Here is a 26,633-nt window from a genome sequence, read left to right on the forward strand (position 1 = left end):
AAACCCACGCACTACAGCCACAGCTCAACAGACTTAGAGGCAGGGCCTCAGGTTCGGTATTTTAAGTCAGAAGGATTTGCCCTCATGAATGAATGGACTAATGTCTTTATAAAAGGGCTCGCTTGAGGGACAATGTGGCTCCCTTTATTTTCTATGCTTTTGCTATACACAGAAACAGTCTTCTTTGGAGTAGGCAGCGAGGCACCACCTCAGAAGCAGAGTGGCCCTCAACAGAAACAATAGACATGGCAGCATTTTGAGATGACCTCTCATCCTCCAGAACAAGGAAACGGACTTTATTAATTACCTAGTCCCGGATACCCCATCACAGAGGCACAAAGCAACCATGACAGTCAGATTTAGTTCTTGATTTAGTTCTACATCTGTAAAATGGATTGAGTATCTGGTAAAATGCAAAATACCAAAAACTTTTAAATCTCAAGTTCAAATAATCAGGGTTCAAATAATCAGGAAGCTTATGGTTTCGTCCAGGTGTAATACTTATAAAACTTCTGATCCTGTTTGAGAACAGAAGCAGAAACATCAGAAAGGAAGTTAAGTTTCAAGTAGGTTTGATCCAGCTCATTTCAAGATGGCTTTGTGGAGATGGAGATGAATAGGACAACAGCAGATTTTTAAGGGAAAAAACACCATGATGCTTACATCATCGTGGCTCCTTATCACACAATTGTCCAAACTCAGAATTTATAACACCAAGAGTCAACCCTGTGCTCATCGGCACTTCTTCCACTAAACAGGTTTAAAATATATGTAAAGGATAAAATAAAAACATAAAATCAATCGACTTAGAGCAAATCCATTTATTCAAAATGCAGGAAAAATATGATTTTTCTTCAGAATATTTTACAGATTAGTATTCTTATTCAAGTGTGTTTAACAGCATGAGTAACTGCCACATGTGTACAGGTATCCTCCCTCAGAGACCAAAACAAGGCACTGGATTCTCTGGCACTGGAATTATAGGCAGTTGTGAGCTGCCCAACCTGGGTGCTGGGAACCAAACTGAGGTTCTCTGGAAGAGCAGTGTGTGCTCTTAACTGTGGAGTCATTGCTCTAATACTTGAGAATTTTCATTTGTAACTATATAAGATACTAGCCTAATCAATTAAATACAAAATAACAAAATATTAAGTACAAGAAAATCCCAACTTCTAAATTTTGGCAGGAAATAACCTAACTACAGAACCATATACCAGAGCAAATTGAAGGAGACGGTTCCTCAGTGGTGAGGAAAGTATGGCGCTGAACAGGGAACTCGCCTTGAACATAAGACAGTGCTGTTCAGTGCTGGTTCAGTTGTTCACGTGATCTCAGCATGAAATCGAGTGTGAGCGCATGCAGACAGAAATGAGGGATAGCCTCACGTATCATTTCTCAGGGATACTTGTCTACTTCATTTTTAGAGAAATATCTCTGACACGGACCTTACTCACTAGACAAGCTGGCCAGCAAGCCACAGGACTGACTCTTTTCTCCCTGCCCTTCTGAGGCTAGGATCATGCCATGCTCTACTCCGCTTGTTTTTGTTTGTTTTAACCTGAGTTAAGCATGAGTAGCAAGCGCCGTATTCAGAGCACCATCTCTCCATGCCCTTTCCCTTTTTATTTTTTGCTTTGAAAGACAAGGTCTCTCACTGTGTAGTTCTAGCTGTCCTGGAACTCCCTGTGTAGACCAGGCTGGCCTCAAACTCAGAGAGTCTCCGGCCTCTGCCTCCTGTGTGCGGGAATTAAAGATGTGCACCACCTCACCACAACAATCCTTTGGTTAAAAATTTTTATACTAAAAAACCTGAAGCCTTTTCGTTTCTCCAATTTAAAATTTTTCCCAATAAACGTTAAAAGTAAGAGCAACAAACTGTTACAATTTTACATTTATCCATTTTCAATCTAATTTATCTACTTTAAATTCTCAATTCAGAAGGCTCCATATTGCCATTTTCTTCCAAAACTCTATCAAGAAAAAACTTTAAAATATTATACATGCAGCTAAACTACTTCTTTGACAAACTTTATGAACATTTGCTTTTTAGTTCTCTCTCTCTCTCTCTCTCTCTCTCACACACACACACACACACACACACACACACACACACACACACACACACACACACACACAAGTTGGGATTAATAACCTATTAAATCAATTTCTTTATTTAAGTAAATGCTGAATTTCTCCATAAAGAAACCAATGCTTCTTTGGTAATACGAAGTGCTTTAAAGTGCAGGTTGTACTCTGTTTAGGGTGAGCTGGTTATACTTACTACTGGAAATAATGCTCTTGCAAAGAGTGCTGACCAAAGGAATCTTGGTCACTGCAGCACCATGTTTTTCTGATGCTTTCTAGGAATAGTATGTATTATGTGTGACAACTATATTGGCACTTATAACCTAGATCTCTCTTTACAAATTGTCTTTACTAGATAAAATGGCTCTCCCAGACATACCTGATGCTTATCGTGTTACAATCTTCCCTTTTAACACCAGGCAGGAGAACTTACCACACAACAGAGTGTCAGCAGCAGAGAGATCTTACTGTTAGCAAAGAGCTTCTCGCCTAGCCAGAGACTTGTGGTGGAACCTCTATGCCAGGGAACACAAAAGACAGGGCCTACTTGGTTGTATTTAATGTCAAAAGTGCCTTAATAGATGAAAAAAGTATTTAGCCATATGTACTTGGAAATTCTATATAACAAATTTATTCATCAAAAAGCTGGGTAAAATGTTACTTTGCAGTATTTGACCATACACTATAATTTCATGAAGCTTTGAAATACATTCTTTATGCTTTATTACATAATTTTCATTCTCGATGAAAATGTTTTCTACTTAATATTAATATCTGCTTAGTAGAACCTGCAAAGCACAATTCTGTTCAGTTCTATCTAGAGATAAATTTGGAAGACTAGAGTAAATAGATTTAAATTATAATTGTTTTTCGATTTTCTACACTCATTTTTTGTTTAGTTTTAGATTTGTCATAACGTCATAGCTTTTAATAGGTTGAGGTTAATCCAAATCTAAAATCTGAGAAACTTCATATCAAATATTAAATTCAAAATATACTCTATAAAATGACTTGTCAAGTGTTAAGTGTTATCAAGATTATCTTAAAAAGAATCAATTAATTGAATTAAGTAAATGAAAAGACTACATGGTTTCATAATAAGAACACTCCATAAACAGTGAGTCACAAACTATTTACAACAGATCACCTTAAATAACCAATTTATGAAACTTCGGAAGTAACAAAATGTCCCCTATGATACAACGATGTAGGTATTCCTGAAGCCACGTGAAAACATTCAGTACACACACATTCAAATCTCAACTTCAGAAGATCTGGGGAGAAGCTACAGACTTTACAATGAAGAATTACATGACAAATGATGAGAACATCGATTCAAACTAAATCCAGGTGAATGGCGAGAAGGGAGATGATCCACTTCTGAATGTTAAAGATCTTCTGGTATGAAGATCCAATGTATAATCATATACAATCAGGCCAACTTCATTCAGATCCTCAGAAATAAGTACACTAGTCATAGAGCAGCACATGACTTATTTCACTGTGTCAGTGTAGGGGACAGCAAAGAGTACACAGCTCATGGTATGGTGACGCTTTATTGTGGTGAAGGCTTATTTTCCTCTTCACATCTTTGGTGACTGTCTCCCACTGGTATCATCGACCAGGTCTCTCAGGCGAGATAAATGTTGTAAGGCCCTTCATTAAAAAAATTAAAAATACATTATAAAAAAATACTGAGAAGTGAACAGCCAATATATAAAGCAAGAGATGATGATAACATCATTTAAACATCAAAGTTACTGTAAGAAAGTTACTGTAAGAAATTAAGCTACAAAAAATATAAAACTTTGAGAACTCTTTTTTATAAACTGATATCTGAAGTAAAATAAGTTACTGTTTTGTAAACATTTGCTTTAAATATAATATTCAATTTTTAGTAATCTGCCAGAACCTAATAAAAAATAGTATCACAGGTATTATATTTAATAAGACATTTTTCATATACTTTTCCCAATAGCTCTGTAAAAAAATTATTTTTATTGTCGTGCTATATGAATCATATAGAAACAAGGCATGTAATTCATTTAATATTTATAGTGAAGACAGTTTCAATTTTAAAAATATGGCTTAAAGTCAGTTAAAAATCTCTCTTCTGGTCTCCATTTATGCCCCGGCTAAGGCTGTAGACAGCCTTCCATACCCAAATCCCGCCCCAAGAGAGCTGGTCTCCCATGCATACTGTCACTCCAAAGCTCACAGGTGAGACCACCACTTTTGCTCCAACAACTGTCCAAAGAGGGACCCACCAAGAGTCCAAAGAGGAACCACAGAGCAGCCAGAGACAGGATCCTTCTGGTCTCCATCAGCACCCAGGAGCTACCCTGTGACACAACTCTCCATACCAAATCTTGCCTGGACAGAACTGCTCTCCCAGGAGTGTTGAGGCACCTAAGACCACAACTCTCTGCACTCCATTCCCCCACCCTCAACCCGGAAGAAAGCTGGTCTTCGAGGAGTGCTAACAAGCACCAGAGACAGCGACTAACACTGGAGATAACCAGGTGACCAGCAGCAAGTGCAAGGGAGAAGCTAAGAAACAGAAGTCAAGGCGAATTAATTAGCATCATCAGAACCCAGTTCTTACACTATGGCAAATCCTGGATACCCAACACACTAGAAAAGCAAGATTTGGATTTAAAATCACATCTCACGATGATGAAAGAGGATTTTAAGAAGGACATAAATAACTCCCTTAAAGAAATACAGGACAGCACAGGTAAACAGGTAGAAGCCCTTAAAGAGGAAACACAAAAATCCCTTAAAGAATTACAGGAAAACACAACCAAACAGGTGAAGGAATTGAACAAAACCATCCAGGATCTAAAAATGGAAATAGAAACAATAAAGAAATCACAAAGGGAGACAATCCAGGAGATAGAAAACTTAGGAAAGAGATCAGAAGTCATAAATGCAAGCATCACCAACAGAATACAGAAGATAGAAGAGAGAATCTCAGGGGGAGAAGATACCATAGAAAACACTGACACAACAGTCAAAGAAAATGCAAAATGGAAAAAAGCTCCTAACCCAAAACATCCAGGAAGTCCAGGACACAATGAGAAGATGAAACTTAAGGATAATAGGTACAGAAGAGAGCGAAGACTCCCAACTTACCAGACCTTCAACCAAATTATAGAAGAAAACATCCCTAACCTAAAGAAAGAGATGCCCATGAACATATAAGAAGCCTACAGAATTCCAAATAGATTGGCCCATCAAAGAAATTCCTCCCATCATATAATGATCACCAAATACATGAAACAAAGAAAGAATATTAAAAGCAGTAAGAAAAAGAAGACAAGTAACAAATGAAGGCAGACCTATCATAATTACACCAGACCTCTCAACAGAGACTATGACAGCCAGAAGATCCTGGGCAGATGTCATACAGATGCTAACAAAAAAGAAATGCCAGGCACAGCTACTACACCTAGCAAAACTCTCAGTTAAGGCAGATGAGAAACCAAGATATCCCATGACAGAAACAAATTTCCACAATATCTCTCCAGAAATCCAGCCCTACAAAGGGTGATAGATGGAAAACCCCAGCACAAGGAGGGAAACTGTACCCTGAAAAAAGCAAAGAAGCAATCTTTCAACAAACCACAGTGAGAGGCCACACGGACATAACCACCTCTAAGGACAAACACAGCAGGAAGCAACGATCACTATTCCTTAATATCTCTTAACATCAATAGACTCAATTCTCCAATAAAAAGACATAGACCAACAGACTGCATACATAAACAGGACCCAGGATTTTGCTGCATATAGAAAACACACCCCGGTGGCAAAGACAGAAACTATCTCAGAATAAAGGTCTGGAAAAAAATTTCCAGGCAAATGGTCCCAAGAAACAAACTGGAGTAGCCATTCTAATATTGAAGAAAATTGACTTTCAACCAAAAGATAAGGAAGAACACTGCATACTCATCAAAGGAAAACTCAATTGTGAACATCTATGCTCCAAATGCAAGGGCACCCACATACATAAAAGAAACTTTACTAAACTTCAAAGCACACATTGCACCCAACATAGTAGTGGGAGACTTCAACACCCCACTCTCATCAATGGACACATCATGGAAACAAAGAAAACAGAGATACAGTTAAACTAACAGAAGTTATGAACCAAATGGATTTAACAGATATCTATAAACATTTCATCCTAAAACTAGAAATATACCATCTTCTCAGCACCTCATGGTACCATCTCCAAAACTGACCATAAAATTGACCACCAGTCATAAAATAGGCCTCAACAGATACAAGAAGATTGAAATAATCCCATGCATCCTATCAGATCACCATGGACTGAGGCTGGTCTTCAACAACAACAAAAACGACAGAGAGCCCGCGTACTCATGGAAGCTAAACAACGCTCTACTCAATGAAAACTTGGTCAAGAAAGGAAGAAATAAAGAAATTAAAGACTTTTTAGAATTTAATGAAAATGAAGGCACAACATACCCAAACTCATGGGACACAATGAAAGTAGTGCTAAGAGGAAAACCCACAGTTCTGAGTGGCTCCAAAATGAAACTGGGGAGAGCATACACTAGCAGCTTGACAGCACACTTAAAAGCTCTAGAACAAAAGGAGGCAAACACACCCAAGAGGAGTAGATGACAAGAAGTAATCAAATACAGGGCTGAAATCAACCAAGTAGAAACAAAAAGAACTACACAAAGAATCAACAAAACCAGGAGCTGGTTCTTTGAGAAAATCAACAAGACAGATTAAACCCTTAGCCAAACTAACCAGAGGGCACAGGGACAGTATCCAAATTAACAAAATCATGAATGAAAAGGGAAACATAACAGAAACTGAGGAAATTAAAAAAAATTATCAGATCTTACTACAAAAACCTATACTCAGCAAAACTGGAAAAATCTGGATGAAATGGACAATTTTCTATAGATACCAGGTACCAAAGTTAAATCAGGATCAGATAAACCATCTAAACAGTCCTATAATCCTGAAGAAATAGAAGCAGTCATTAAAAGTTTCCCAACAAAAAAAGCCCAGGAACACATGGGTGTAGTACAGAATTTTATCAGACCTTCAAAGACCTAATACCAATATTCTTCAAACTATTCCACAAAATAGAAACAGAAGGAACACTACCCAATTTGTTCCATGAAGTCACAATTACACTTATACCTAAACGACACAAAGACCCAACAAAGAAAGAGAACTTCAGACCAATTTCCCTTATGAATATTGACGCAAAAATACTCAATAAAATTCTCACAAACTGAATCCAAGAACACATCAAAACGACCATCCACCATGATCAAGTAGGCTTCATCCCAGGGATTCAGGGATGGATCAATATATGGAAATCCATCAACGTAATCCACTATGTTAACAATCTCAAAGAAAAAAAAAAACACATGACCATCTCATTAGATGCTGAGAAAGCATTTGACAAAATTCAACACCCCTTCATGGTAAAAGTCTTGGAAAGCTCAGGAAATCAAGGCCCATACCTAAACATAGTAAAAGCAATACACAGAAACCAGTAGCCAACATCAAACTAAATGGATGATATACAGAGGGTCAGGAATTTGAACAGAGGTGTGTTGCAATGGGGATGGGCAACTGGGGGGTAGCCACCAGCAAGTCCCAAATGCTAGGAAAGCAAGAGGCTCCCAGAACCTATGGGGATGAGATTAGCTGAAATGCCCAACAAAGGGAAGGGAGAACATGTAGAGACCATATCCTGAGGTTAGGCAAGGCCCCCAGTTGGGGAACAGGGCCACCCACTCATCTCCAAATTTTCAACCTAGAATGGCTCCTGTCTAAAGAAAATATGAGGACAAAGTGTGGAGCAGAGACTGAAGGAAAGGCCATCCAGAGACTGCCCCACCTAGGATTCTATCCCACATGCAGCCACCAAACTCAGTTATTGTTACTGATGCTAAGAAGTGCATGCTGACAGGAGCCTGATGTGGATGTCTCCTGAGAGGCTCTGCCAGAGCCTTACTGATACAGATGAGGATACTTGCAGCTAACCATTGGACTGAACACAGCGATCCCTAAAGGAAGTGTTAGAGAAAGGACTGAAGGAGCTGAAGGGGTTTGCAACCCCACAGGAAGAACAACAGTATCAAGCAACCAGGCCCCCCTGCCCTCAGCCCCCGCCCTCGAGCTCCCAGGACTAAACCACCAACCCAAGAGCACACATGGAGGGACCCACGGCTCCATCTGCACATGTAGCAGAGGACGGCATTGTCTGGCATCAGTGGGAGAAGAGGCCTTTGGACTTGTGAACGCTCGATTCCCCAGTGTAGGGGAATGCCAGGTGGGTGAGGTAGGAGAGGGTGCAGGGGGAGGGGTATGAAATAGGGAGGTTCTGGAGGGGAAACCAGGAAAGGGGATAACACTTGAAATGTAAATACATAAAGTATCCAGTAATAATAAAAACAGTTCTCAGGTAAACTCATTTTTTTGAGAAGACAAGTAACTTCTCCAGGAAGATGAATATGAATACACTTTTCAAAATACACATTAAATAAAAGACGGCATCGTCAGCTTCAAACTCTATTAACTACATGTAGAGGAATGGAACTCAATCCTTATCTCTTATTCTCACAAAACAACTGCAAATACATCAAGGACCTTAGTCCCAATATTAGACTCAACAGCCCGAGTCTGACAGAGGAGATTAGGAAATGTGCTTATTCACCTTATAAGCTCAGGAAGAAACTTTCTGAATAAGAAAACCAGTAGCACAGGCAACAGCTGACAAAATGGGACAACTATAATACTGTCGACAGTAAAGAGGCAGCCTACCAAAGAGAAGAAAATCCATACCAGCTCCAAAGCAAACACAATATATGAAGATCTCGAAAAAAACCTAAAACCAAAAAGACAAAACAAAAAAAAGGAAACAAAGAAAGAGGAAAGAAACTCAGAGGAAGCCATCGGAGCGATGGCTCAGTCGTTGAAGAGCCCCTGGAGCTCTTACAGAAGGCTTGGTGGCTCCACACGCGGGGGCTCACAACCACTCATAACTCAGGGAATCCAGTGCCCTCTCCTGGCCTCTACAAGGGTCCAGGCACACATATGGTACACACATATACACATTTAGGCAAAACATTCATACATATAAAAATAAAAATTAGTCTAAAATAGCTTTAGTTGAAGCAGACAATTCAACAGTTTAATTGAAGCAGGTAATGTAAAGGTTCTCAGAAGAAGAAATACAAACAGAAGGAGTATGACCCTGAGAACCTGGTGGAAATGGAGTACTGTAGAATCCTAGAGTATATACACATACTAAAAGTGTAAATGAATTCCCCTAGTAGAGTGGGACAATGCCTTCCCTAGACGCCATAGGCTATCAAATAGGAAGCCCACTGTCAGTCAGATATGAGTTATCTCTTCCCAAAATGTTTGCCAGAGCAGTCCCACAATCTCCCCAAATAATACAGGCTATGACCACTGCTCTTGGCCATCCTCCAATATTTGATGGTAAAACCTTACTGCTGAAAATACCACATACTTAAATCACAGACACAGAGAAGTCAAGCTGGTACCAAGATGAAAGTCTCATCTCTACCACCTAGATTTTATAGTAGGATACCGTGCATGTTACTGAAGGAGAAAATTAACTATGAAATCTACCTAGTTGTGAACCCTACAAGCTTCAGTACCTAGCAGCCTGGTAAGATTGCCTCCGGTGTAACAGTGGCATCAATGGCATGGGAGTAATCAAACACTTTCTGCTTGGACATAAGGTCCGCTGCTTAAGGGATAACTCCTACATTGTCCATTATAGCAAAACCTCCTGGCTCCACAGGCCCTCGGGGGAACCATTCCTATTGCTCTTCTAATTGTGCGTGGTATTACGGCGACTCCTAATGACCCATCTCACCGTCCTCATCAGAGACCATTCTGTAGCAGATGGTGGTTAACACGGAGACCCACATCTGGCTAACGTGAAGAAAATACGAGGCATCCATATCACACCCATACCTCCCAAGGCGCAGAGACCATCTTACCTCATATCTTTATAACCAAATGCAAACATAAAGAACCATATTGCCTGACGATAGAAACAACTTGTAGTATTCACTACATTTTTATTTAGGACATTCTGACTAAGGAAGATAAATGTACCTTTCTATAAAAGGTATACACACACACACACACACACACACACACACACAGCATTTGTGTAGAAGACCGGGAACAAGTTGTAGGAATGGTTTTGCCCTTCCACTACATAGGTTCCAAGAATTGAAATCAGATCATCAGGCTTGGCAGAGGGTGCTCGTACCTACCAAACCATCTTGCCAGCCTCAGATACATTGAATAATGATGCATTTGTGACTAGATGGACTCATTTCATGGCTTATTATTGCTACAGGATATTCACATCTGTACTAAATACCTCGAATTTCAGCTTTTATTCTGAAATAAAGACAGAATCAGACCCAGTCATATCCATTACAGCTTGTATGTCCTTCATCTTTTCAGCCGTTAGGACTATTTAAATAAGTTGCACAGGTTTAAGAGCAAGCAATATTCTTAAAAAAATAATGCACTCCATGAATAAGAAACACACTCGATGTTGACCTCTAGCCTCTACAAGCATAAAAGCACACATAAACACACATAAATACACGTATCACATTTTAAAGTAAAGTATGTGCTATAAGAACCTTAAGTATGCCTACCACATAAACACACATAAATACACGTATCACATTTTAAAGTAAAGTATGTGCTATAAGAACCTTAAGTATGCCTACCACACATTTACTCTGGGAACTACTGAATTCCACCTGAATTTCTGTTAAAGGAATAACTAAAATGGATTCGTGTCCAAAATAGTAAACAATACTTACTTGTGAAGAGACCTAGTAATAGGAATCATGTTTTCCTTCATCTGCAGTTTAGAAAAATCATCCTCTGACACCTATTATTAAATCCAAAAGACACAAAAACAATTGAAATACTCAATACATTGTACCAAACTATTTTTTGAAGAGCAATTAATACTTTCACTGTTCCTTCATTCTAAAACTTCTTTGACTTACTGCTTAATGCTCCTAAAACATGCTTCTAAGCACATGCCCATTAAAGAACCACACTGCCTGGAAATTACACCTTAACAGACAAGGTTACGTGTCAGTGATGTTTAAGAGAGCAAATGAAGGATGGGTTACAGCTATGAGTGGAGTGTCAGAGTAAAACTGACACAGAGATATAAGGCTGACTCACTCAGATGTAATGCTCTCTATTGTAAAGTTCTACTGAATGGCAGGAAAACTAATCAGGAAGGTAAGCCAGGCACAGAAAATCAAATAGTCAAGATCTCACTTACGTGGAATCTAAAAAGTACCATTCTTAAAGCCCCGGGGCTGGAGTTACAGGCAGTTGTGAGCCATCCTACACGGTGCTGGGAACTATATTTAGGTCTTCTGTGAGAGCATGCCTTCTTAACCACTGAGCTACTTCTGATGTCACTGGACCACAGAGTAAGATTAAAGGATCAAGTGATGACAAATGAAATGTGGGTAAGAATATGATATCACACCCAGAAGGGGGTAAGTTCAAGATAGCTACTGTGTAACTATGGTACTTATAGATTTTTAAATGTTCTCACCACAAAAAAATACCTATATAAGGTACATATACATTAATAAGCTTAATTTAACGATTCAATAATCTATACTTATATATTACACCAAAATATCCAAATTTTGTTTTTCACTTGTTTTAAGTGCCAGTTAGAATTCACAAGTACATATAAGAGAATTTAAATTCTATGGTTCTGTACTTTGAAAATTCATCTGCTACATGAAGCAAAAACACATTTTTCAAAATTTCTAAAAATACTCAATTTTTAAAAAATGTTTTGTACTCAGAAATGCCAATAAACACATAATAAAAATAGATTTGCTATTCTGATGCAAAGGTGGAGAAGTCTAACATTAAGAACATCTTCTGGGTTTCACAAAAACTCTAAGAAGCTTCTGTGCTTGTGAGAAGCCACACAAGAGTAATTCTGTAGGAGGTGCAAAGAGGGCACTGCTGGTTTTCTAAAACTGTGGCGGCAGCATCTCTAAATAAGATGTTGCGCAGAAGCATGAAATAAACAGAAACGATAGCTCGGAAGCAGAAAAGCGAAATAAAACTTTAGAAATGTAAATCTACTAGTACTAGACGGGAGTGAAATCATTTCTCGTGTACTGTGTTGACATGATCATTTACAGACAACTACACGTATGTCTAAAACGATTCTGATCAAGTCCGATCTAAGCTGGAATACAGAATGATCCCACAGCTCAAGTGCTGATCCCCCACGGGTGAACTATTTCGGAAGGCTACAGCGTGGAGGACATTGCTCACAGAGCCTGCTGCTGACACTCACACTGGTATCCAGCCCTTACCTCTTTCACTCTCAGGAGGTTCATGGGATGCACAGCCTCTCCCCATTCTACTCCCAGACACCATTGCTCCTGCGGCCTTCATGTTCTGCCTCACTGTGAGTGCAGAATTCAGAGGAACCAAAGACTATGGACTGAAATCTAAGAAACTACAAGCCAAGATAAACCATGTTTCTGTCATGTATCCTGCCACTAGCATGAAGAAATAACACGACTTTGGATAAACGCACACATCTCAGTTCCCAAGGTTGTCCTTACTTGTTTCCTCCTTTCTTCTGGCTCTGTACTCTTGTTCTGATCAAAACTTTCTTGTACTGCTTGAAGGTTAAACAACATCTGTTTCAAGGCCTCCACAGGACCATGATGTTTGCCTCCAGATAAAGTCGAGCTCTAAAGTTAAATGAAATAAGAAAATCAACCATTAGATATAAAAGGAAAATAGTACATTGTATAATATCCCTCAACATAGAATGAATGTAAAAAGCAAGACAATGCATTAAAATTGGTGTCTTAAAAATCAAATCGACTCTGTCTGTGGTCTTACATAGCACTGGACCCTGCAAGCTGCAATACCAACCTGACAGAAAAGATTCATCTCTGGTGTCACAGCAGCATGGCTGCTACCGACTAGTGCTTTCTGACTGACCTTGAGGGATGCTCCATAGACGGGACCTTCACGATATCTGACCAACAGCTGACAGCTAGAGGAGGCCACAGGTCAAGACATAGCTTTACTACTGTTACTCCGCTAAGAGTGGAACTGTGCAACTGCTGTCCAAACACATGGTTATAACCATAGACCTAAGCTACTCTCAGGGAAGCTTCGTTTTGTAGTGAGCATTGACAGAGTCCTAATTCTTGGGTCTTTAAAATGAATATTACGCATTTACATAATACCTTTAAATCCACAGCTTTTGAAATGTTCTTTTCCAATATCTAAAGAAAGTTATCAACAAAGTGAGAACTAGATTTCAAGATTTCAATTATGTTTTCACTGGTTGAGAAAAGAGAAGAAAGCCTTAGTCACTAGCTTGTGAAAAATGTCAAATTGTTCAGTCACTATGGAAAGGAAATGATTATCCCTCACAAACTGAAAACGCAAGACCGTTTAACCCGGCTACATGACTGTTGGTTACGTATCCAAAGAAGTGCGTCAGCATGCCACAGAAGTATCCACTCACTCAAGCTTACTGCCGCTCTATTCACACGGCCAGGAAACAGAGCCAACCTTGATGCCTAGCTACGACTGAATACAGAAAGAAGATGTGGTATATAAATACAACGAAGTCTTATGCAGACATAAGGAAAAATGAATAAAACCATTACATTTTGCCAAGAAAATGGTGAAACCAGAAATCATGTTAAATAAGCTAATCTAGAAATACTCTCCTCTGATACAGATATTAAATTTAAAACTATGTTTTAAGTCAAATGTGTGCTTGTCTGTATGTTTTCACACAGAGATGCTGTCTTTTTACCTCTTTAGCACCTTCCACTTAAAGACCTAACCACCGCCATACTCCCTTTGCATGATGAAAAACACCTCAGTGCTTACCTATACCGCAGGGTGACTGTTTGCAGACATTCTTACAGCATTTTAATTTATTTGCCTATGTGGGAATTTATACCCCATGCTGGCCTGGAACTTACAACCCTTCTTCCACCTTCTGAGCTCCACTGGCTCATGACCTTTCTTATGAAGTTCCCAAGTGGCTACTTTATAGTTACAAAAACCAAGACACTTCTTTAGTCAGGAGGTGGGGAGAAGAATGCGAAGTCAGTGCTCGCAGGGTAATACACTTTAGCTTAAGATGAAAAGGCTCTAGAGACAGTTGTTGGTGATCTTTAAAATAATATCACGTTACTAAAATATCACTGACGCATATACTTAAAACAAATTAACATGGCAAATGTATGGCATGTATACTTTACGACAGTAAAATAAAACCTCAGAGGAAAAAAGCATCAGTGTAAGGATCCAGTTAGGCTTAAAATCAGAACCTATTCAATATTCTGAGACTTACTACTGAAATTTAATAGTGTTTGGGGAAATTATTTTGTTCCTGATTCAGTAATGTTTCATATATAAACACACACACACACACACACACACACACACACACATACACAACTATTTAAACTTCTAAGTAACAGACTGACAGCTGACTCCACGTGAGCTGGTTATGGAGAAGTATCAGGGCTAGAAAGAGACCCTATTCCAAAGAGACGAGCAAAGACTGGCGTGTGGAGCGGAGCAGTGCAGAGACAGAGGGTAACTCAGTGTTGAAAGAAGTAAGCAGAACCACACAGCCCTCTGGCAGGAGTAGGGAAACAAACCTTCATCAAAGGTACGACAGTTCCTCTCAGTGAGACACAGAACAGTCCTACCCACAGGACAACACTGGCTCTCACCAACTTCAGAATTGGTTGAAAGTGTGTTAACAACAGAGCACTCCTCCTGTACTGGCATCTGGAGAGAGCACGATACTAGTCTTACTTTCCCATTGCTGTGATAAAACACCACAACCAAGGCAACTTATAAGGGAAACTATTTCTTTTTGCTTACAGTTTCAGAGGGCGAGAGCCCATAACAGTAGCAGGATCAGATGAGCACTCCCATAAGCTACAAGTAGGAGGCAGAGAGCAAACGCAGTCAGTCTCTGGAAATCTCAAAGCTCAACCCCCAGGAGTGGAGATGATACACCTCCTCCAACAGGCCACATCTCCTTCTCCTTCCCAAACAGTTCCGCCAACTGAGGGCCAAGTGGTCAAACACATGAGAACACGGGGTCATTCTCATTCAGGCTCCCAGAGCACCCTCTGCTTAACTAAGATAACCTGGGAGCCTGAGAACAGGAAACCATCATAAGTAAGGGAGCCTAAATTCAACCACTGCTGAAATAGACACCAGAGTTTTAGGGAGAACAAGAGGTCCAATCTACTCATAAGCCAAAAACAAGAAAACAAAAAACACAAAAACAAAAACAAAATCAGACATCAGCTGGTTTAACCCAGGTAGTAAATGGTACAGGGAGGAAGAAGGAGACCTGCCCTTAGTAGTTTCATCAACTGAGAAAAACCTTGGAGTCTGACAGTCCAGTCTGAGGTCAGCGACTGAAAAAACAACCTCAGAAGTGATGAAATTTACTGCTGTACAGGCCAAGAACTTTGAAGCTCCAGCAAACTATTTAATATCCATAATCATATCTCCCCAACAGAATGATTAATGTTTAAGAACTAGAAAGTCATCAGTTTACACAAATAACTACTCTCTGATAAGTGCCTGCCAGCTAGAATGTTTACCACTTGGAGAAAGGAGGAGTGAGAGTAGCTAGAGAGAGCGCAACCAAGTACCAGCAGCAGAGGCCCCTGCTGCACACAGCACAGGGATGATAATACAGACAACTCTAGTAGATATCCCACCCTTGTCCAACACAAGTTCAACACCAGCACCAATCATAGGAGAGACGCCAAGAGTTCTCAAGCCCAACTGACCCTCTACCCCATGAAACAGCCTCCAATATCTGAGAGCCCAGAAAGCAACTGTCATGTCCAATTTTAACCTCTCTTTTCTTTTTTCCTTTCTTTTATTCCATGCTTCTCTCTCTTTACTGTTCTTTAGCTCCTAGTTTTAGTTTATATCTCTACTTTTTTACTCTCCTTAATATACTTATCTAGTTTTGTGTATTTTTCAGTATAAGACAACTTTTCTTTTTTCTTTGTTTTGCCTCATGTTTCCCCTTTCCTTATATTATATTTAGTACTGTTTTGACTTTGTCTTATTTAAGAAAAGCCTTTAATATTTTTGTTGTTACTTTATCTACTTTTACTTATGAATTTTTCATTATTGGGAAATCATTTTCATTTTTTCTTCCACTTTGTTATTTGTTAGTTTCTGGGTCTTTTCTGTTTCCTTCTAAAACCTTCTCCCTTAGCCTGCCCCTTACCTTTCCTGCTCTAGTTTACCTGCTTCGCCCCCATCACGCATTTGCTGCCCTACACCTATCTCATTCTGTGAGGAATGCTCCACCTGCTAGCAGTTCCCCCTCCTGTGGTTACCAGCCATACTGATGGGCTTTAGTCACTCTAACTGTATCTCTCTATCTCGGACAGCTTAATATGGCTGATGTTACAGGTGTGTCCTCTCTCCTCACTGTTACTGCTGAAGGATAGAGGTTTCCTTGAAATTGAAACATTTCCCCAGAAGGGAGAGTTAGACTCACGAGACTCACATGTAAAAAGAAAGGTCACACATGCAGAAAGACAGGACTTGAAGCAACACGTCCAAGATAAATGGGATTGTATGGGCAACTCTACGACAAAGGAAAGAGATACTGTGCGGAGAGAGGGAGTATGGATAGGGGAGTACTATCTAGGACCTATGCCAAACCTCAAAAAGTCCACTCAAATTTGTTCCTCTACCAATGTTCCTCTATTAACGCCATCACCTAGCTGCTTGGCTAAAATACCTTGGATTCCAAGACATTTCAAATGGGACAATTGCTGATCACCTCCAAGGTGCGTACCCTACCCAATTCACTGCTCTACTATTCTGGAGGCTGCAGCAGTCTCCCCAGCGAGGTCACTGCTCCTTCTCTTGGGTCTCCTAACATGCTCCTCACAGGGCATTCTCTGCTTCCCAGATCTCCTGGCCATGTTGCCACCTTCTTACCCTTCTGTCGGAGCTAATCTGACTCACTCTGACAATCCTGGAACATGTCAGGTGTACTTGTACTTTTAGCTCAAATCATGTATCATTTCTTCAATGCATGCATATAACTTGATTTATAAGACACAGAAACTGACTTTGTAAAATAAGCTAAAAATTTACATTATTATAATATGTATTAGTACTGGAAAAATTCAAGCCTCAGTGATCAACTGGCCCACAAAGCAAGATCATCTCCCCACAATGATCTCCTTTGTTTTCCAGAAAAAAGCTGTAATGACAGTCCAAGCTACATGTACAATTCGACTCCAGTGTCTTATACTTTACAGTACAAAAAGTCCTCAAAATACTAAATTCTTATACTTTAAAATACTAAATATCCTGAAAATAGTTGTAGGTTTTGGATATGTTGGGGAAAATGAATTCGGGAACTGTTTTCTGTTTTAGAATATTGAGTAAGAGAAATCAGTATGCACAATTTAACTACAGACTTTCTAATATAATCATTAGGTTTACTCACCTGATTACAATCATTTAAAAAGTCCTCAAGACACTTTGTCCTGGAATTTTGTTGAGGACTGTCATCAGCTTTAACAGGGACAGGAGATTTGCTACACAGGATTTAAAGGATACAAACAGTAATTTTAAAAGTAGGCATGATAGAATTCAAAAGTTTTCCCTTAAAAACTAGCGAGGCTATAAGGATAGCCTAGGCAAGAGTCCTTGCTGCTATTGCATGGGACCCCATGCTTCTCCAGCATCCACATCTTATACAACCCACGTACACACAACCCATGTGAGCGCGCGCGCGCACGCACACACACACACACACACACACACACGTGCACACTTAAAAGTAAATTTTTAGTAGTGACCAAAAAATAAATGTCATGGGTATGACTCATATTAAAGCTGGGTATTAAGTCCTCCACCTTGTCCCTAAGCTGATACCAGAATTCAGCCCTTCTGTGTCCCTTTGCTTGTCCTTTCCAGCTTTAAAGACAATACATATAAAGTAAACTATTCTTCAACTGAACTGCCCAACTATGGAATAACTTCAAAAGCTCATCCGCTTGTCACAATACCTCTTCCCAAGTAAATACAGTGAAAGCTGGGAGGGTAGCTCAGTGGTAGAGTCCCAGGCAAGCACGCAGGGGACCCTGGGTTCATCCCTCCGTGCCATGCATACATACCAAACTCTTTACTAGTGATAATAGAAAGCTTCAAACTCTGAAGAGACTTACTTAAGTGGTAGTTTCATTCTCCCAGGAGACAACGGGACAAACCCACCTCAGAACTATTATTAATGTGGGAAAACTGAGGAAAGATTTAATTTTTAAAATCTAAACTCCAAATTGAAAATTCTGATCCCAGTCCCAACTCTATATGACCTTCAGTAACTCACGTGTCTAATCCTGAGTATCTGCACCCATTGTCCTTATCTCAGAGGTGTTGTTAAATAATTCTCTATGCACCTTACATATTTAGTCATTCAATAATCACTTCTTCCTTGATATTCTGAGTACTAAGGATTACTCATGGCGAAAATAAGAACTTTCCGAATTAAACTGTATTTATCACAAAAATAAATGAAATTATCCTAGCTCTTTACATATCATTACATATTTATAACTTAAACACAGTATCTAGTAACCTTTATATAACGCTTTAAATGCTGCATGCTAATTATTTCAAGAAGCAGTTCTTAGATGACATATTTTATTTATACCTTGCCATGAGCTTTTTCTTAGTCTGGGTAGTCTTCTCCCTCACAACTCAACAAGACGGTTTTACATATCCACACTGAAGACACAGGCAAACATGCTCATACACTATCCTACTTTTACTTTTAACATTTTCACAACAAAATTTGTTAAAAGAATGTTTGGTTGATTTTTATTAAGTTCTACATTTTAGTGTGTTTTATGTGTGTATGTATGTATGGTGTTTTATGTGTATATAGGTATGTGGCATGTGTTTAAGTGTGTATGGTATATGTATGTGTGGCATGTGCATGGTGTGTGTGTAGTATGTGTGTATGTGGTATATATGTATGTATATGTGTGTGGTGTGTGTGTATGGTATGCGTGTATGTGTGGGGGCATGTGTGTGGTATGAGTGTGTGTGTAGCATGTGTATGTGTGTGGTGTGTATATGTGTGTGTGGTATGTGTGTATGTGGGGGGGTGGGCATGTGTGTGGTGTGTGTGTATGTGTGTGTATGTGTGTGTGTGTGTGTGTGTGTGTGGCATATGTGTATGTATATGCATGTGGTGTGTGTGTACACGTCGGGACCATGGTCAGTGTCCCATGTCTTATTACCCATCTTAATTTCTGAAGGTCTTTCACTGAACTTTAGCTTTCTAACTTAGCAAAACTAGTTTGCCAAAAAATCCAGAGGTCCTCTTGTCTCTCTCTCCCTCCCTCCCCAGGCACTGGGATTACAGGTTCACACCACCATAGCCAGCTCCTTACTTGGGTGCTACAGATCCAAACTCTACTCTGTGTGCAAGCACCTTACGCACGGAGGCGGCTGCCCTGCATGTAGTCGCCCTTTACAGCACTAACTCTACACTTCTTGTTTACACTGTCTGATCCTGGAATGCTCCGCCAGTTTCCACCTAAGACCTGTTTACTCTTCTCAGCAGTCCATCTTTTCTTTTTTCCTACAAGCACAGTACTTGTGAGTTGACACTCCAAAACTGAAGTGCTGGGTGCGAGTTACTGGGTCAAACCATTAATATGACTCGTATAAAATGCAAGTAGTACAGTCTAATTGCAAACGCCTACAGTAAATGCATTTCTATGCCCACTCCTCAGCTCCGCTCTGACTTTACTCCTCATTTTGGTCACGACTATAAAGTAAGCATTGTAGCTATTCTTTTACTCATGCAATGACTGATTAGGAAACAAAAAAATAAAGGGCATTAAATAAGTGAGCTAGCTATAAATCTTTTAAAAAACATATGGGAGTAGCATGAGAAATAAAAAGAAAAAGTCAAGTCTTATGAGCAATCACCGACAGCATGAGACTCATAGACAGCTCGCCCCAGTCGGAAACTAGCCCCGGTGCCTCCATTTTCAAACTGAATCCTCTCAACAACTCTGTGGAACTGTTATTTCTCTATCTTTAAATTTTAGAGAACTTACACTACTATCAAAGCAAGAAAGTAAGAAATGAAGATGACAGTCAGCGTTGGCATCAAAGTATCCAACTGAGAAACAAGCCAAAGGAATCCAGGTCCTTCCCGGGCTGGCGGAGGAGGACTAAGAGTTGAAGGCCAGCCAAGGCTACAGAGTATGACACTGTCTCAAGAAAGAAAACAGGATACAGAATTATGAAACATAATCAGCTATTAGAGCCTGAGACACAAATATTACTTATCAAAATTGCATTTCTGTTAAGTGCAAATATGGTATCACTAATGAAAATACTCTTTTTATATAAGTTCCAGTGAGTACAATACTCATCTTAGGTGTGTAGGCACTTTTTAAATTACTCCAAGACAGAGTGCCGTGGAAGGCTGAGTGTACAAATAAAAAAAACCCTAGGAACTGCAACAGACCATGTCTCAAAAGGGACTGTCATCTCAGGAAAGCAGTAACCAAAAGAGAAAATCAAAATGTAACAAGACATGAGTAACAGAGGCTGGGAGAGAACATTAACAGGAAAGTCAACAGCACTCACTCCATGTGCAAGATAAATGTTTCCGCTACTTCTATTTTACATGTATGCAGAGTCTCACATACACTCATATAGATAATTTAGCGCCACGCAGCATGTGTTTTATGGAAGTACATGAAACATTGTGTCATCTCACAGGAACACTTGAAAAATGCATCTTAAGCCATACGAAAGCTAAATCATGCCACCATTAATCATTAAGTTATGTACAAAGTACATCTGATGTTGACGTAATACTTGTCATTTGGTACACTAAACAATGTCACTTACTTACAAAGTAACAGGGACATTTTCCCAGGTTCGCTCTGCTTCAAGTTTATCTAAGGAGCAAGGACTGTCGTCCTTTTCCACAGGCTTCGCTAAGTCTTCAGTAGACTGTTTGAGATTCTTCTTAGCCTTTAGGATGAGCAATTCAATTTTGTCACCTAATTTTAAAAACACTCTTTAAGAAAAAAAATAGAAATCTCAAAATATCTCACAGTCAACAGGAAGTAAAACATTGGGAATGTATACATCTATAACAACAAATTAGGATAAAGTGTGATAATTTAAGCAAGGAAAACATATAAAGACTTTAATAGTGTTAAAATACTAAAGATCATATATATTCTAAAAGTGTTAGTACATCATAAAACTTCTACAGAGTATATTACATTTTAACACATCCTTTGTTTTAAAATAAAAAACTAAAAACAAAATATTACCACAGAATGGCTTTTGGAACTGTCCTGGGAGAAGTGGATTGTCACACTGACATTTAAATTCATTAACTAATCCTTTATACTCACTAAAGGAATCTGTAAAGTTTGAAGGCTCAAAAGAGTACTCAAGACAATCTACTTTATTTAAAGGCTGAGTTGTTCTTTGTGTTTGGTAACTATGTATAGGGCGATATGCATCTTCATGAAATAATTTATACACCCTTGGAGTATTTGCATCAGGTAGCAAGTCTTGATTATGGAGCCAAATTGGATACTTAAAATCAGGTATACTAGTTACCCCTGAGACACTAAGGTCAGATTTCTGGCTAGTGAGCCATCTTGGATAATTCTTTTCAAGACTGCGCTCTGAACAGTCCTTGAGAGATGATTCTCTAGGGAAAGATAAAGATGATTCCGAAACACATTTACTTTTTCTATGAATAGGTTTTGGGGTTCTGGGCCTACCACATTTCTTTCCATTTATATTTGTATATACATAAGGAGGAAGTGTATTATCCTTGCTCTTGGGAGCATAAAAACTCGGACTATCTTTAATGTCCAGTGAATCCTGTCTTCCAATGTATTTCTTGCTTTTCTTCTTTTGTCGGTGATCAGATGTAACATGAGAGAAGGAAAAGCATCCATCTGCTGGAAGTCTTAACAAATCATCGGTTGTTAGGCTAATGGAGTCCATGTCATTAATAGTCTCTCTTCTGTAGTATAAGGGGTTAAAGTGCCGTTTGTCATCAAGATTTGCCAACGCTGAAAAACAAAGACAGTTCTGTCTATTTTTATCATATATAATAGTCAGCAGAAACGCGAATTACATTTAGGAATCAGTTTGGGGCTTCCCCTTTACCATTAGTTTTGAATAGAAATCTTAAACGTATAAACTGGTAAATATAGCACATGCTTTTTCATACCTCTTCAGTATTTAGTTTCTATACGTCACATCAGTCAGCTAAATCTGTGTCTTCTCTCACTGTTTCTTCAACTTTCTCCACCCAGACTCACCTTTATACTTACGCAGTGACAGTCAGCAACAGAGAAAACTATTAAAGTAGGTGGGAAGACAATCTGCTTTCTCTGCTCCCAACCCTGCAGTGGCACCGCCACAGAGAATGCTATCTGGTTCTCTCTGCGAGTAAACAAATCATCCACACTCTTCCCACACTACCACTCTTTAGTGTTCAGTCGAGTCTATAAATTCATTTTCCAGACTTGTCTTCGTGAGGCTTTATGAAGGACAAACTTTTAGTATATTATAATTATTATTCCACAGAATACAGATGGTAAAAATAATATTCCTATTTCACCAGCTGAAATTGAGCAAATATAAACTCAGAAAGATCGGGATTATTTAATAGCTTCTTTTTTTAAATAAATCTTTTTAAAGCTTTATTTATTTATTTATTTATGCAGGTATGCTGTCGCTGTTTTCAAACATACCAGAAAAGAGCATCGGATCTCATTACAGATGGCTGTGAGCCACCATGTGGTTGCTGGGAACTGAACTCAGGACCTCCAGAAGAGCAGTCAGTGCTCTTAACCTCTGAGCCATCTCTCCAACCCTATTTAATAGCTTTTTTTTTTAAAGATTTTATTTATTTTATGTATATGAGTACACTGTAGCTGTCTTCAGACACACCAGCAGAGGGCATCAGATCTCAATACAGATGGTTGTGAGCCACCATGTGGTTGCTGGGATTTGAAGTCAGGACCTCTGGAAGAGCAGTCGGTGCTCTTAACCTCTGAGCCATCTCTCCAGCCCTATTTAATAGCTTCTTAAGACAAAAGTATCAGTGCTCTTTCTATCATACCACAGAAAAATGGCTTTAGGATCAGCCACTTTCTACTGTTAATTATATTTACCTGTGTCCTCTCTGAGGACAAAAGATCTTAGCAAAAAACTCCTGGGATCATGACAAGTAGATAATACATTTTACAAAATATCAAGACTTCAGCAATATAAGGGTTTTTTCAAAATAACAAAAGGTCCGACTTTCTAAGGCACCTCTCTCAAGTATGTTAAATCACTGGACATAAAAGAATGCAAGCAAGCATAAAGAATAAAGCCTACCATTGTTTGGTGTAAGCACACAGCTGGAAAAGTGTGGCCCGTTACCAACCTCACCATCAATGTTCACTTTGTCAGTGTTTGCACCAGGATGTCCTCTGCTTAGGTCGAAATCATCAATGTAGGCCTGCAGTGCCTCAGAAGCAGAGCTGTACAGTTGGTCCTTGTACTGAAACGAGCCGTCGGAACTGCAGCCACTACTCCCACTTAGGCTGCAGCTTGCCAGGAGGGAAGATATTGAAGATTCCCGAGAACAAACTCTGTGCTTTGTGTTTAATTTCGCCATGGCTTTCTCAAGATGAGTTATTCGTTTCCATTAAATACTACAATACAGAAACAAATGTGACAGTGCCCATGAATAATGATGATAGGCAATATAAATTATTAAATATGTAAACGAAGTTTTTCAGGATTAAAATTAATTATTGATAATGGATAATCCTAAGTAAGCACTGAAAGTTTCCTATTATCTTTACTGTTAGTCATTCATGAATGACTTAGGAAAAAAATTTGAGCACCTACTATGTGCTTGGAAATATACAGATAAAAATTATCTGCCAATATAAAAGCAAGGAAAAGGTACTGTTTTTTAGAGTCCTAAAAGCTACTGTGGACAGTCCTTTTTCATGGTGATCTACTTTATGACATCACAGCACCTAACGTTTCCAATAGGTACACACTATTTTTAAGTCTTCTAAGCCTACTGACATACATTACAGATAGCTGACAATCAATTTTTAAGCCATTAAATAAAGCATTAGAAATAAGCATCAATATGAAACTTTAGCCAAAAATAACTTTAGAAAGCAAAATAATATATACAAAAAAATAAACTAAAATTTTTATTTCCCAGCAGGCTAGCTATATAAGCCTTTTTTAAAAAATGTCGAGAATCTCCTCTTCACTTTTCATATGCTCGGTGCATTTTAATTTTTATAATCGTATGTGTACGAGTATTGAGCCTACACTTATGTCTGCGTACTACATGTATGACTGTTGCCTAGGGAGGTCAGAAAAGGGCTGCATAGCCCATGGAACTGCTGCTACAGACAACTGTGAGTCAACATGTGGGTGCCAGGAATTGAACCTGTGACCTCTGGGAAAGCCGCCACTCTTAACCACTGCCTTTCTCCAGGTCCTGTAGTTTCAATTCTTAAAAACTTTCACCTTCTTAAGAAAGCTTAACTGGTTTGGAAATTCATTCGATGTGATCAGCTTTATGTTTTTCTAGTAAAACTGGGAGAGCTGGTGGCACAGTAGTAATATCTACTTTTGTAAACAATGAGATAGACATGTATCAATTCAGGACATAATAGTCCTCAGAATTGAAGGATTCTCTGTACTAAAAAAACCTCACACACAGGTAGTGATACATGCTACAATGTTGCAATGTCAATAGTTCGATTCTGGCTGTGACTTTGTATATTCTTTGTTTGATGTGGTATTAGCAATGTCAAATTTGACTTTAAAATATAACAAATGTGGGTTGGGGATTTAGCTCAGTGATAGAGCGCTTGCCTAGCAAGCGCAAGGCCCTGGGTTCGGTCCCCAGCTCCGGAAAAAAAAAAAAAAAAAAAACAGTAAAAAAAAAATATATAACAAATGTTCTAATTAAGGAGACAGTGCCGTAGTAGCTCCTGCCTATCTTCCTAGCATTCTGGGGCTGAGGGAGAAGGTAGCATTTGGGGAGTGGCAGCAGAATGTAAGACAAAGCTCTTCTCCGTTCCTGAGGGCTCTGCTGTAACTGATCAAAGTCAATTTTATGCTTTATCCTTCTTACGAATCTTTAAACTGGCTCAACTAAACCCACTTGGATAACGTTTTATGTCACAAATCAGGATGCCAATTTTACTTCACCAACAACAACAAGCAACATCGTCAAAGGGAGAGAGCTGTTGGTTGGATTTAATTCTTACCAAGTGGGTGAGAGTTATCTCCACTTTCATGACCAAAAAGAAAACCCGCAATTCTTTTGGCAAGTTTTAAGTCCATACAGAAGTAGAAGAGTTTAAGAAACCCCTGTACACCTACACCCCTGCTTCCAACAATTACCCCTGCTTCCAACAATTATCAACATTTTTAAAGCTGTTTATGACCCCCTCTCCCTCCCATTTCGGTCACAGGACGGTTCCCAATTACATACATTTTAAGTAAATACCATATAGCTTACCATTCCCTTCGCAAGCTCCGGCTTCGATCTCCCGAATTACAACCATCCTGTTGAATGGTAAAAGTTAGGGCAAGAAACTTCAACCACCTCGATACAAAACACAGTCGACTGTGTCAAGGGTGCCAGGGAGACGAACGCCCAGGAAGTGGAGCACGACTCTTGGAAACCGCTGCTCTGGTTTATCCTGCAAAGGGGCGCGTCGACGGGTCCGGAACACTGATCTTGGCAGGCTCTGGGCTGCAAAGAGTGGGGCCATCCGTGTGTGCTGGGTGTGGCTTTCGTGCTGGCTCCGGGGTGGCAGCGTCCCTGTGCTTGGGGACACAGACATGGCCTTGGGTTAAGACCTTCATCCCGCAGCAGCCGGGGCCCGCAGTGGATGCTGAGTGACAACGGCCCCCGCACGCACCCGCAAGCTTCGTCGGGGCCCCTCGGGTCACCGCACCCCGGGACGTCCCTACTCTTCTTCCAGACAGTGCCCTCCTTGGGAAGATCTTCCCCCACCTCCGTCCCGCCGCCCAGCACCAGGGTCTCCCTCCTGCTGCGGAAGGACGCGGTGCTCCCCGCAGATGGCTCACCGGGACACTTTTTTAAAACGCACAGTTCCAGACTCTCGGCGGGAAGCCCACGCACTTCCCAAACCGGACGACACGACAAAGCATCCCCGAGCGCGACACCGCCCTCCTCGGGACCGCTATTTCCTCCGCCCCCGCGGGCGGGCGAGACGCCCGCGCTCGCTTTCAAACCGACCCAACATGGCGCCGGGCCGCACGGCGCATGTGTAGTACCAGGCGCCCGGAGGGGGGCGGGGGGGGTCTCGAGAGCC

The 26,633-nt window shown here is 39.9% G+C and overlaps 1 protein-coding gene across 13 annotated transcripts; it reads right to left on the reverse strand.

Annotated features, from left to right (window-relative positions):
* Window positions 1-2,148: 2,148 nt before the first annotated feature.
* On the reverse strand, window positions 2,149-26,567 carry C18h18orf54 (similar to human chromosome 18 open reading frame 54). 13 transcript variants are annotated; one of them, NM_001017462.2, is given in 9 exon segments: window positions 2,149-3,741; window positions 10,965-11,035; window positions 12,768-12,899; window positions 17,699-17,789; window positions 21,137-21,287; window positions 22,029-22,325; window positions 23,644-23,963; window positions 25,811-26,121; window positions 26,386-26,567. In NM_001017462.2, coding segments are annotated over 7 exon segments (1,098 nt in total). In that variant the 5' UTR covers window positions 23,927-23,963; window positions 25,811-26,121; window positions 26,386-26,567; the 3' UTR covers window positions 2,149-3,668.
* Window positions 26,568-26,633: the final 66 nt, after the last annotated feature.

Source organism: Rattus norvegicus, chromosome 18 (assembly GCF_021556685.1).
Source record: "Rattus norvegicus strain SHRSP/BbbUtx chromosome 18, alternate assembly SHRSP_T2T, whole genome shotgun sequence".
NCBI classification, from domain to species: Eukaryota; Metazoa; Chordata; class Mammalia; order Rodentia; family Muridae; genus Rattus; species Rattus norvegicus.

Coding starts and splice junctions, on each gene's coding strand:
- C18h18orf54 (XM_087593140.1), bottom strand. CDS start 23,926: ATGGCGAAATTAAACACAAAGCACAGAGTTTGTTCTCGGGAATCTTCA. Junction 21,288..21,566: donor GTTCCAAAAGCCATTCTGTG/GTAATATTTTGT, acceptor TTTTAAAATTAG/GTGACAAAATTGAATTGCTC. Junction 11,036..12,767: donor CAGAAGAAAGGAGGAAACAA/GTAAGGACAACC, acceptor ATTTAATAATAG/GTGTCAGAGGATGATTTTTC.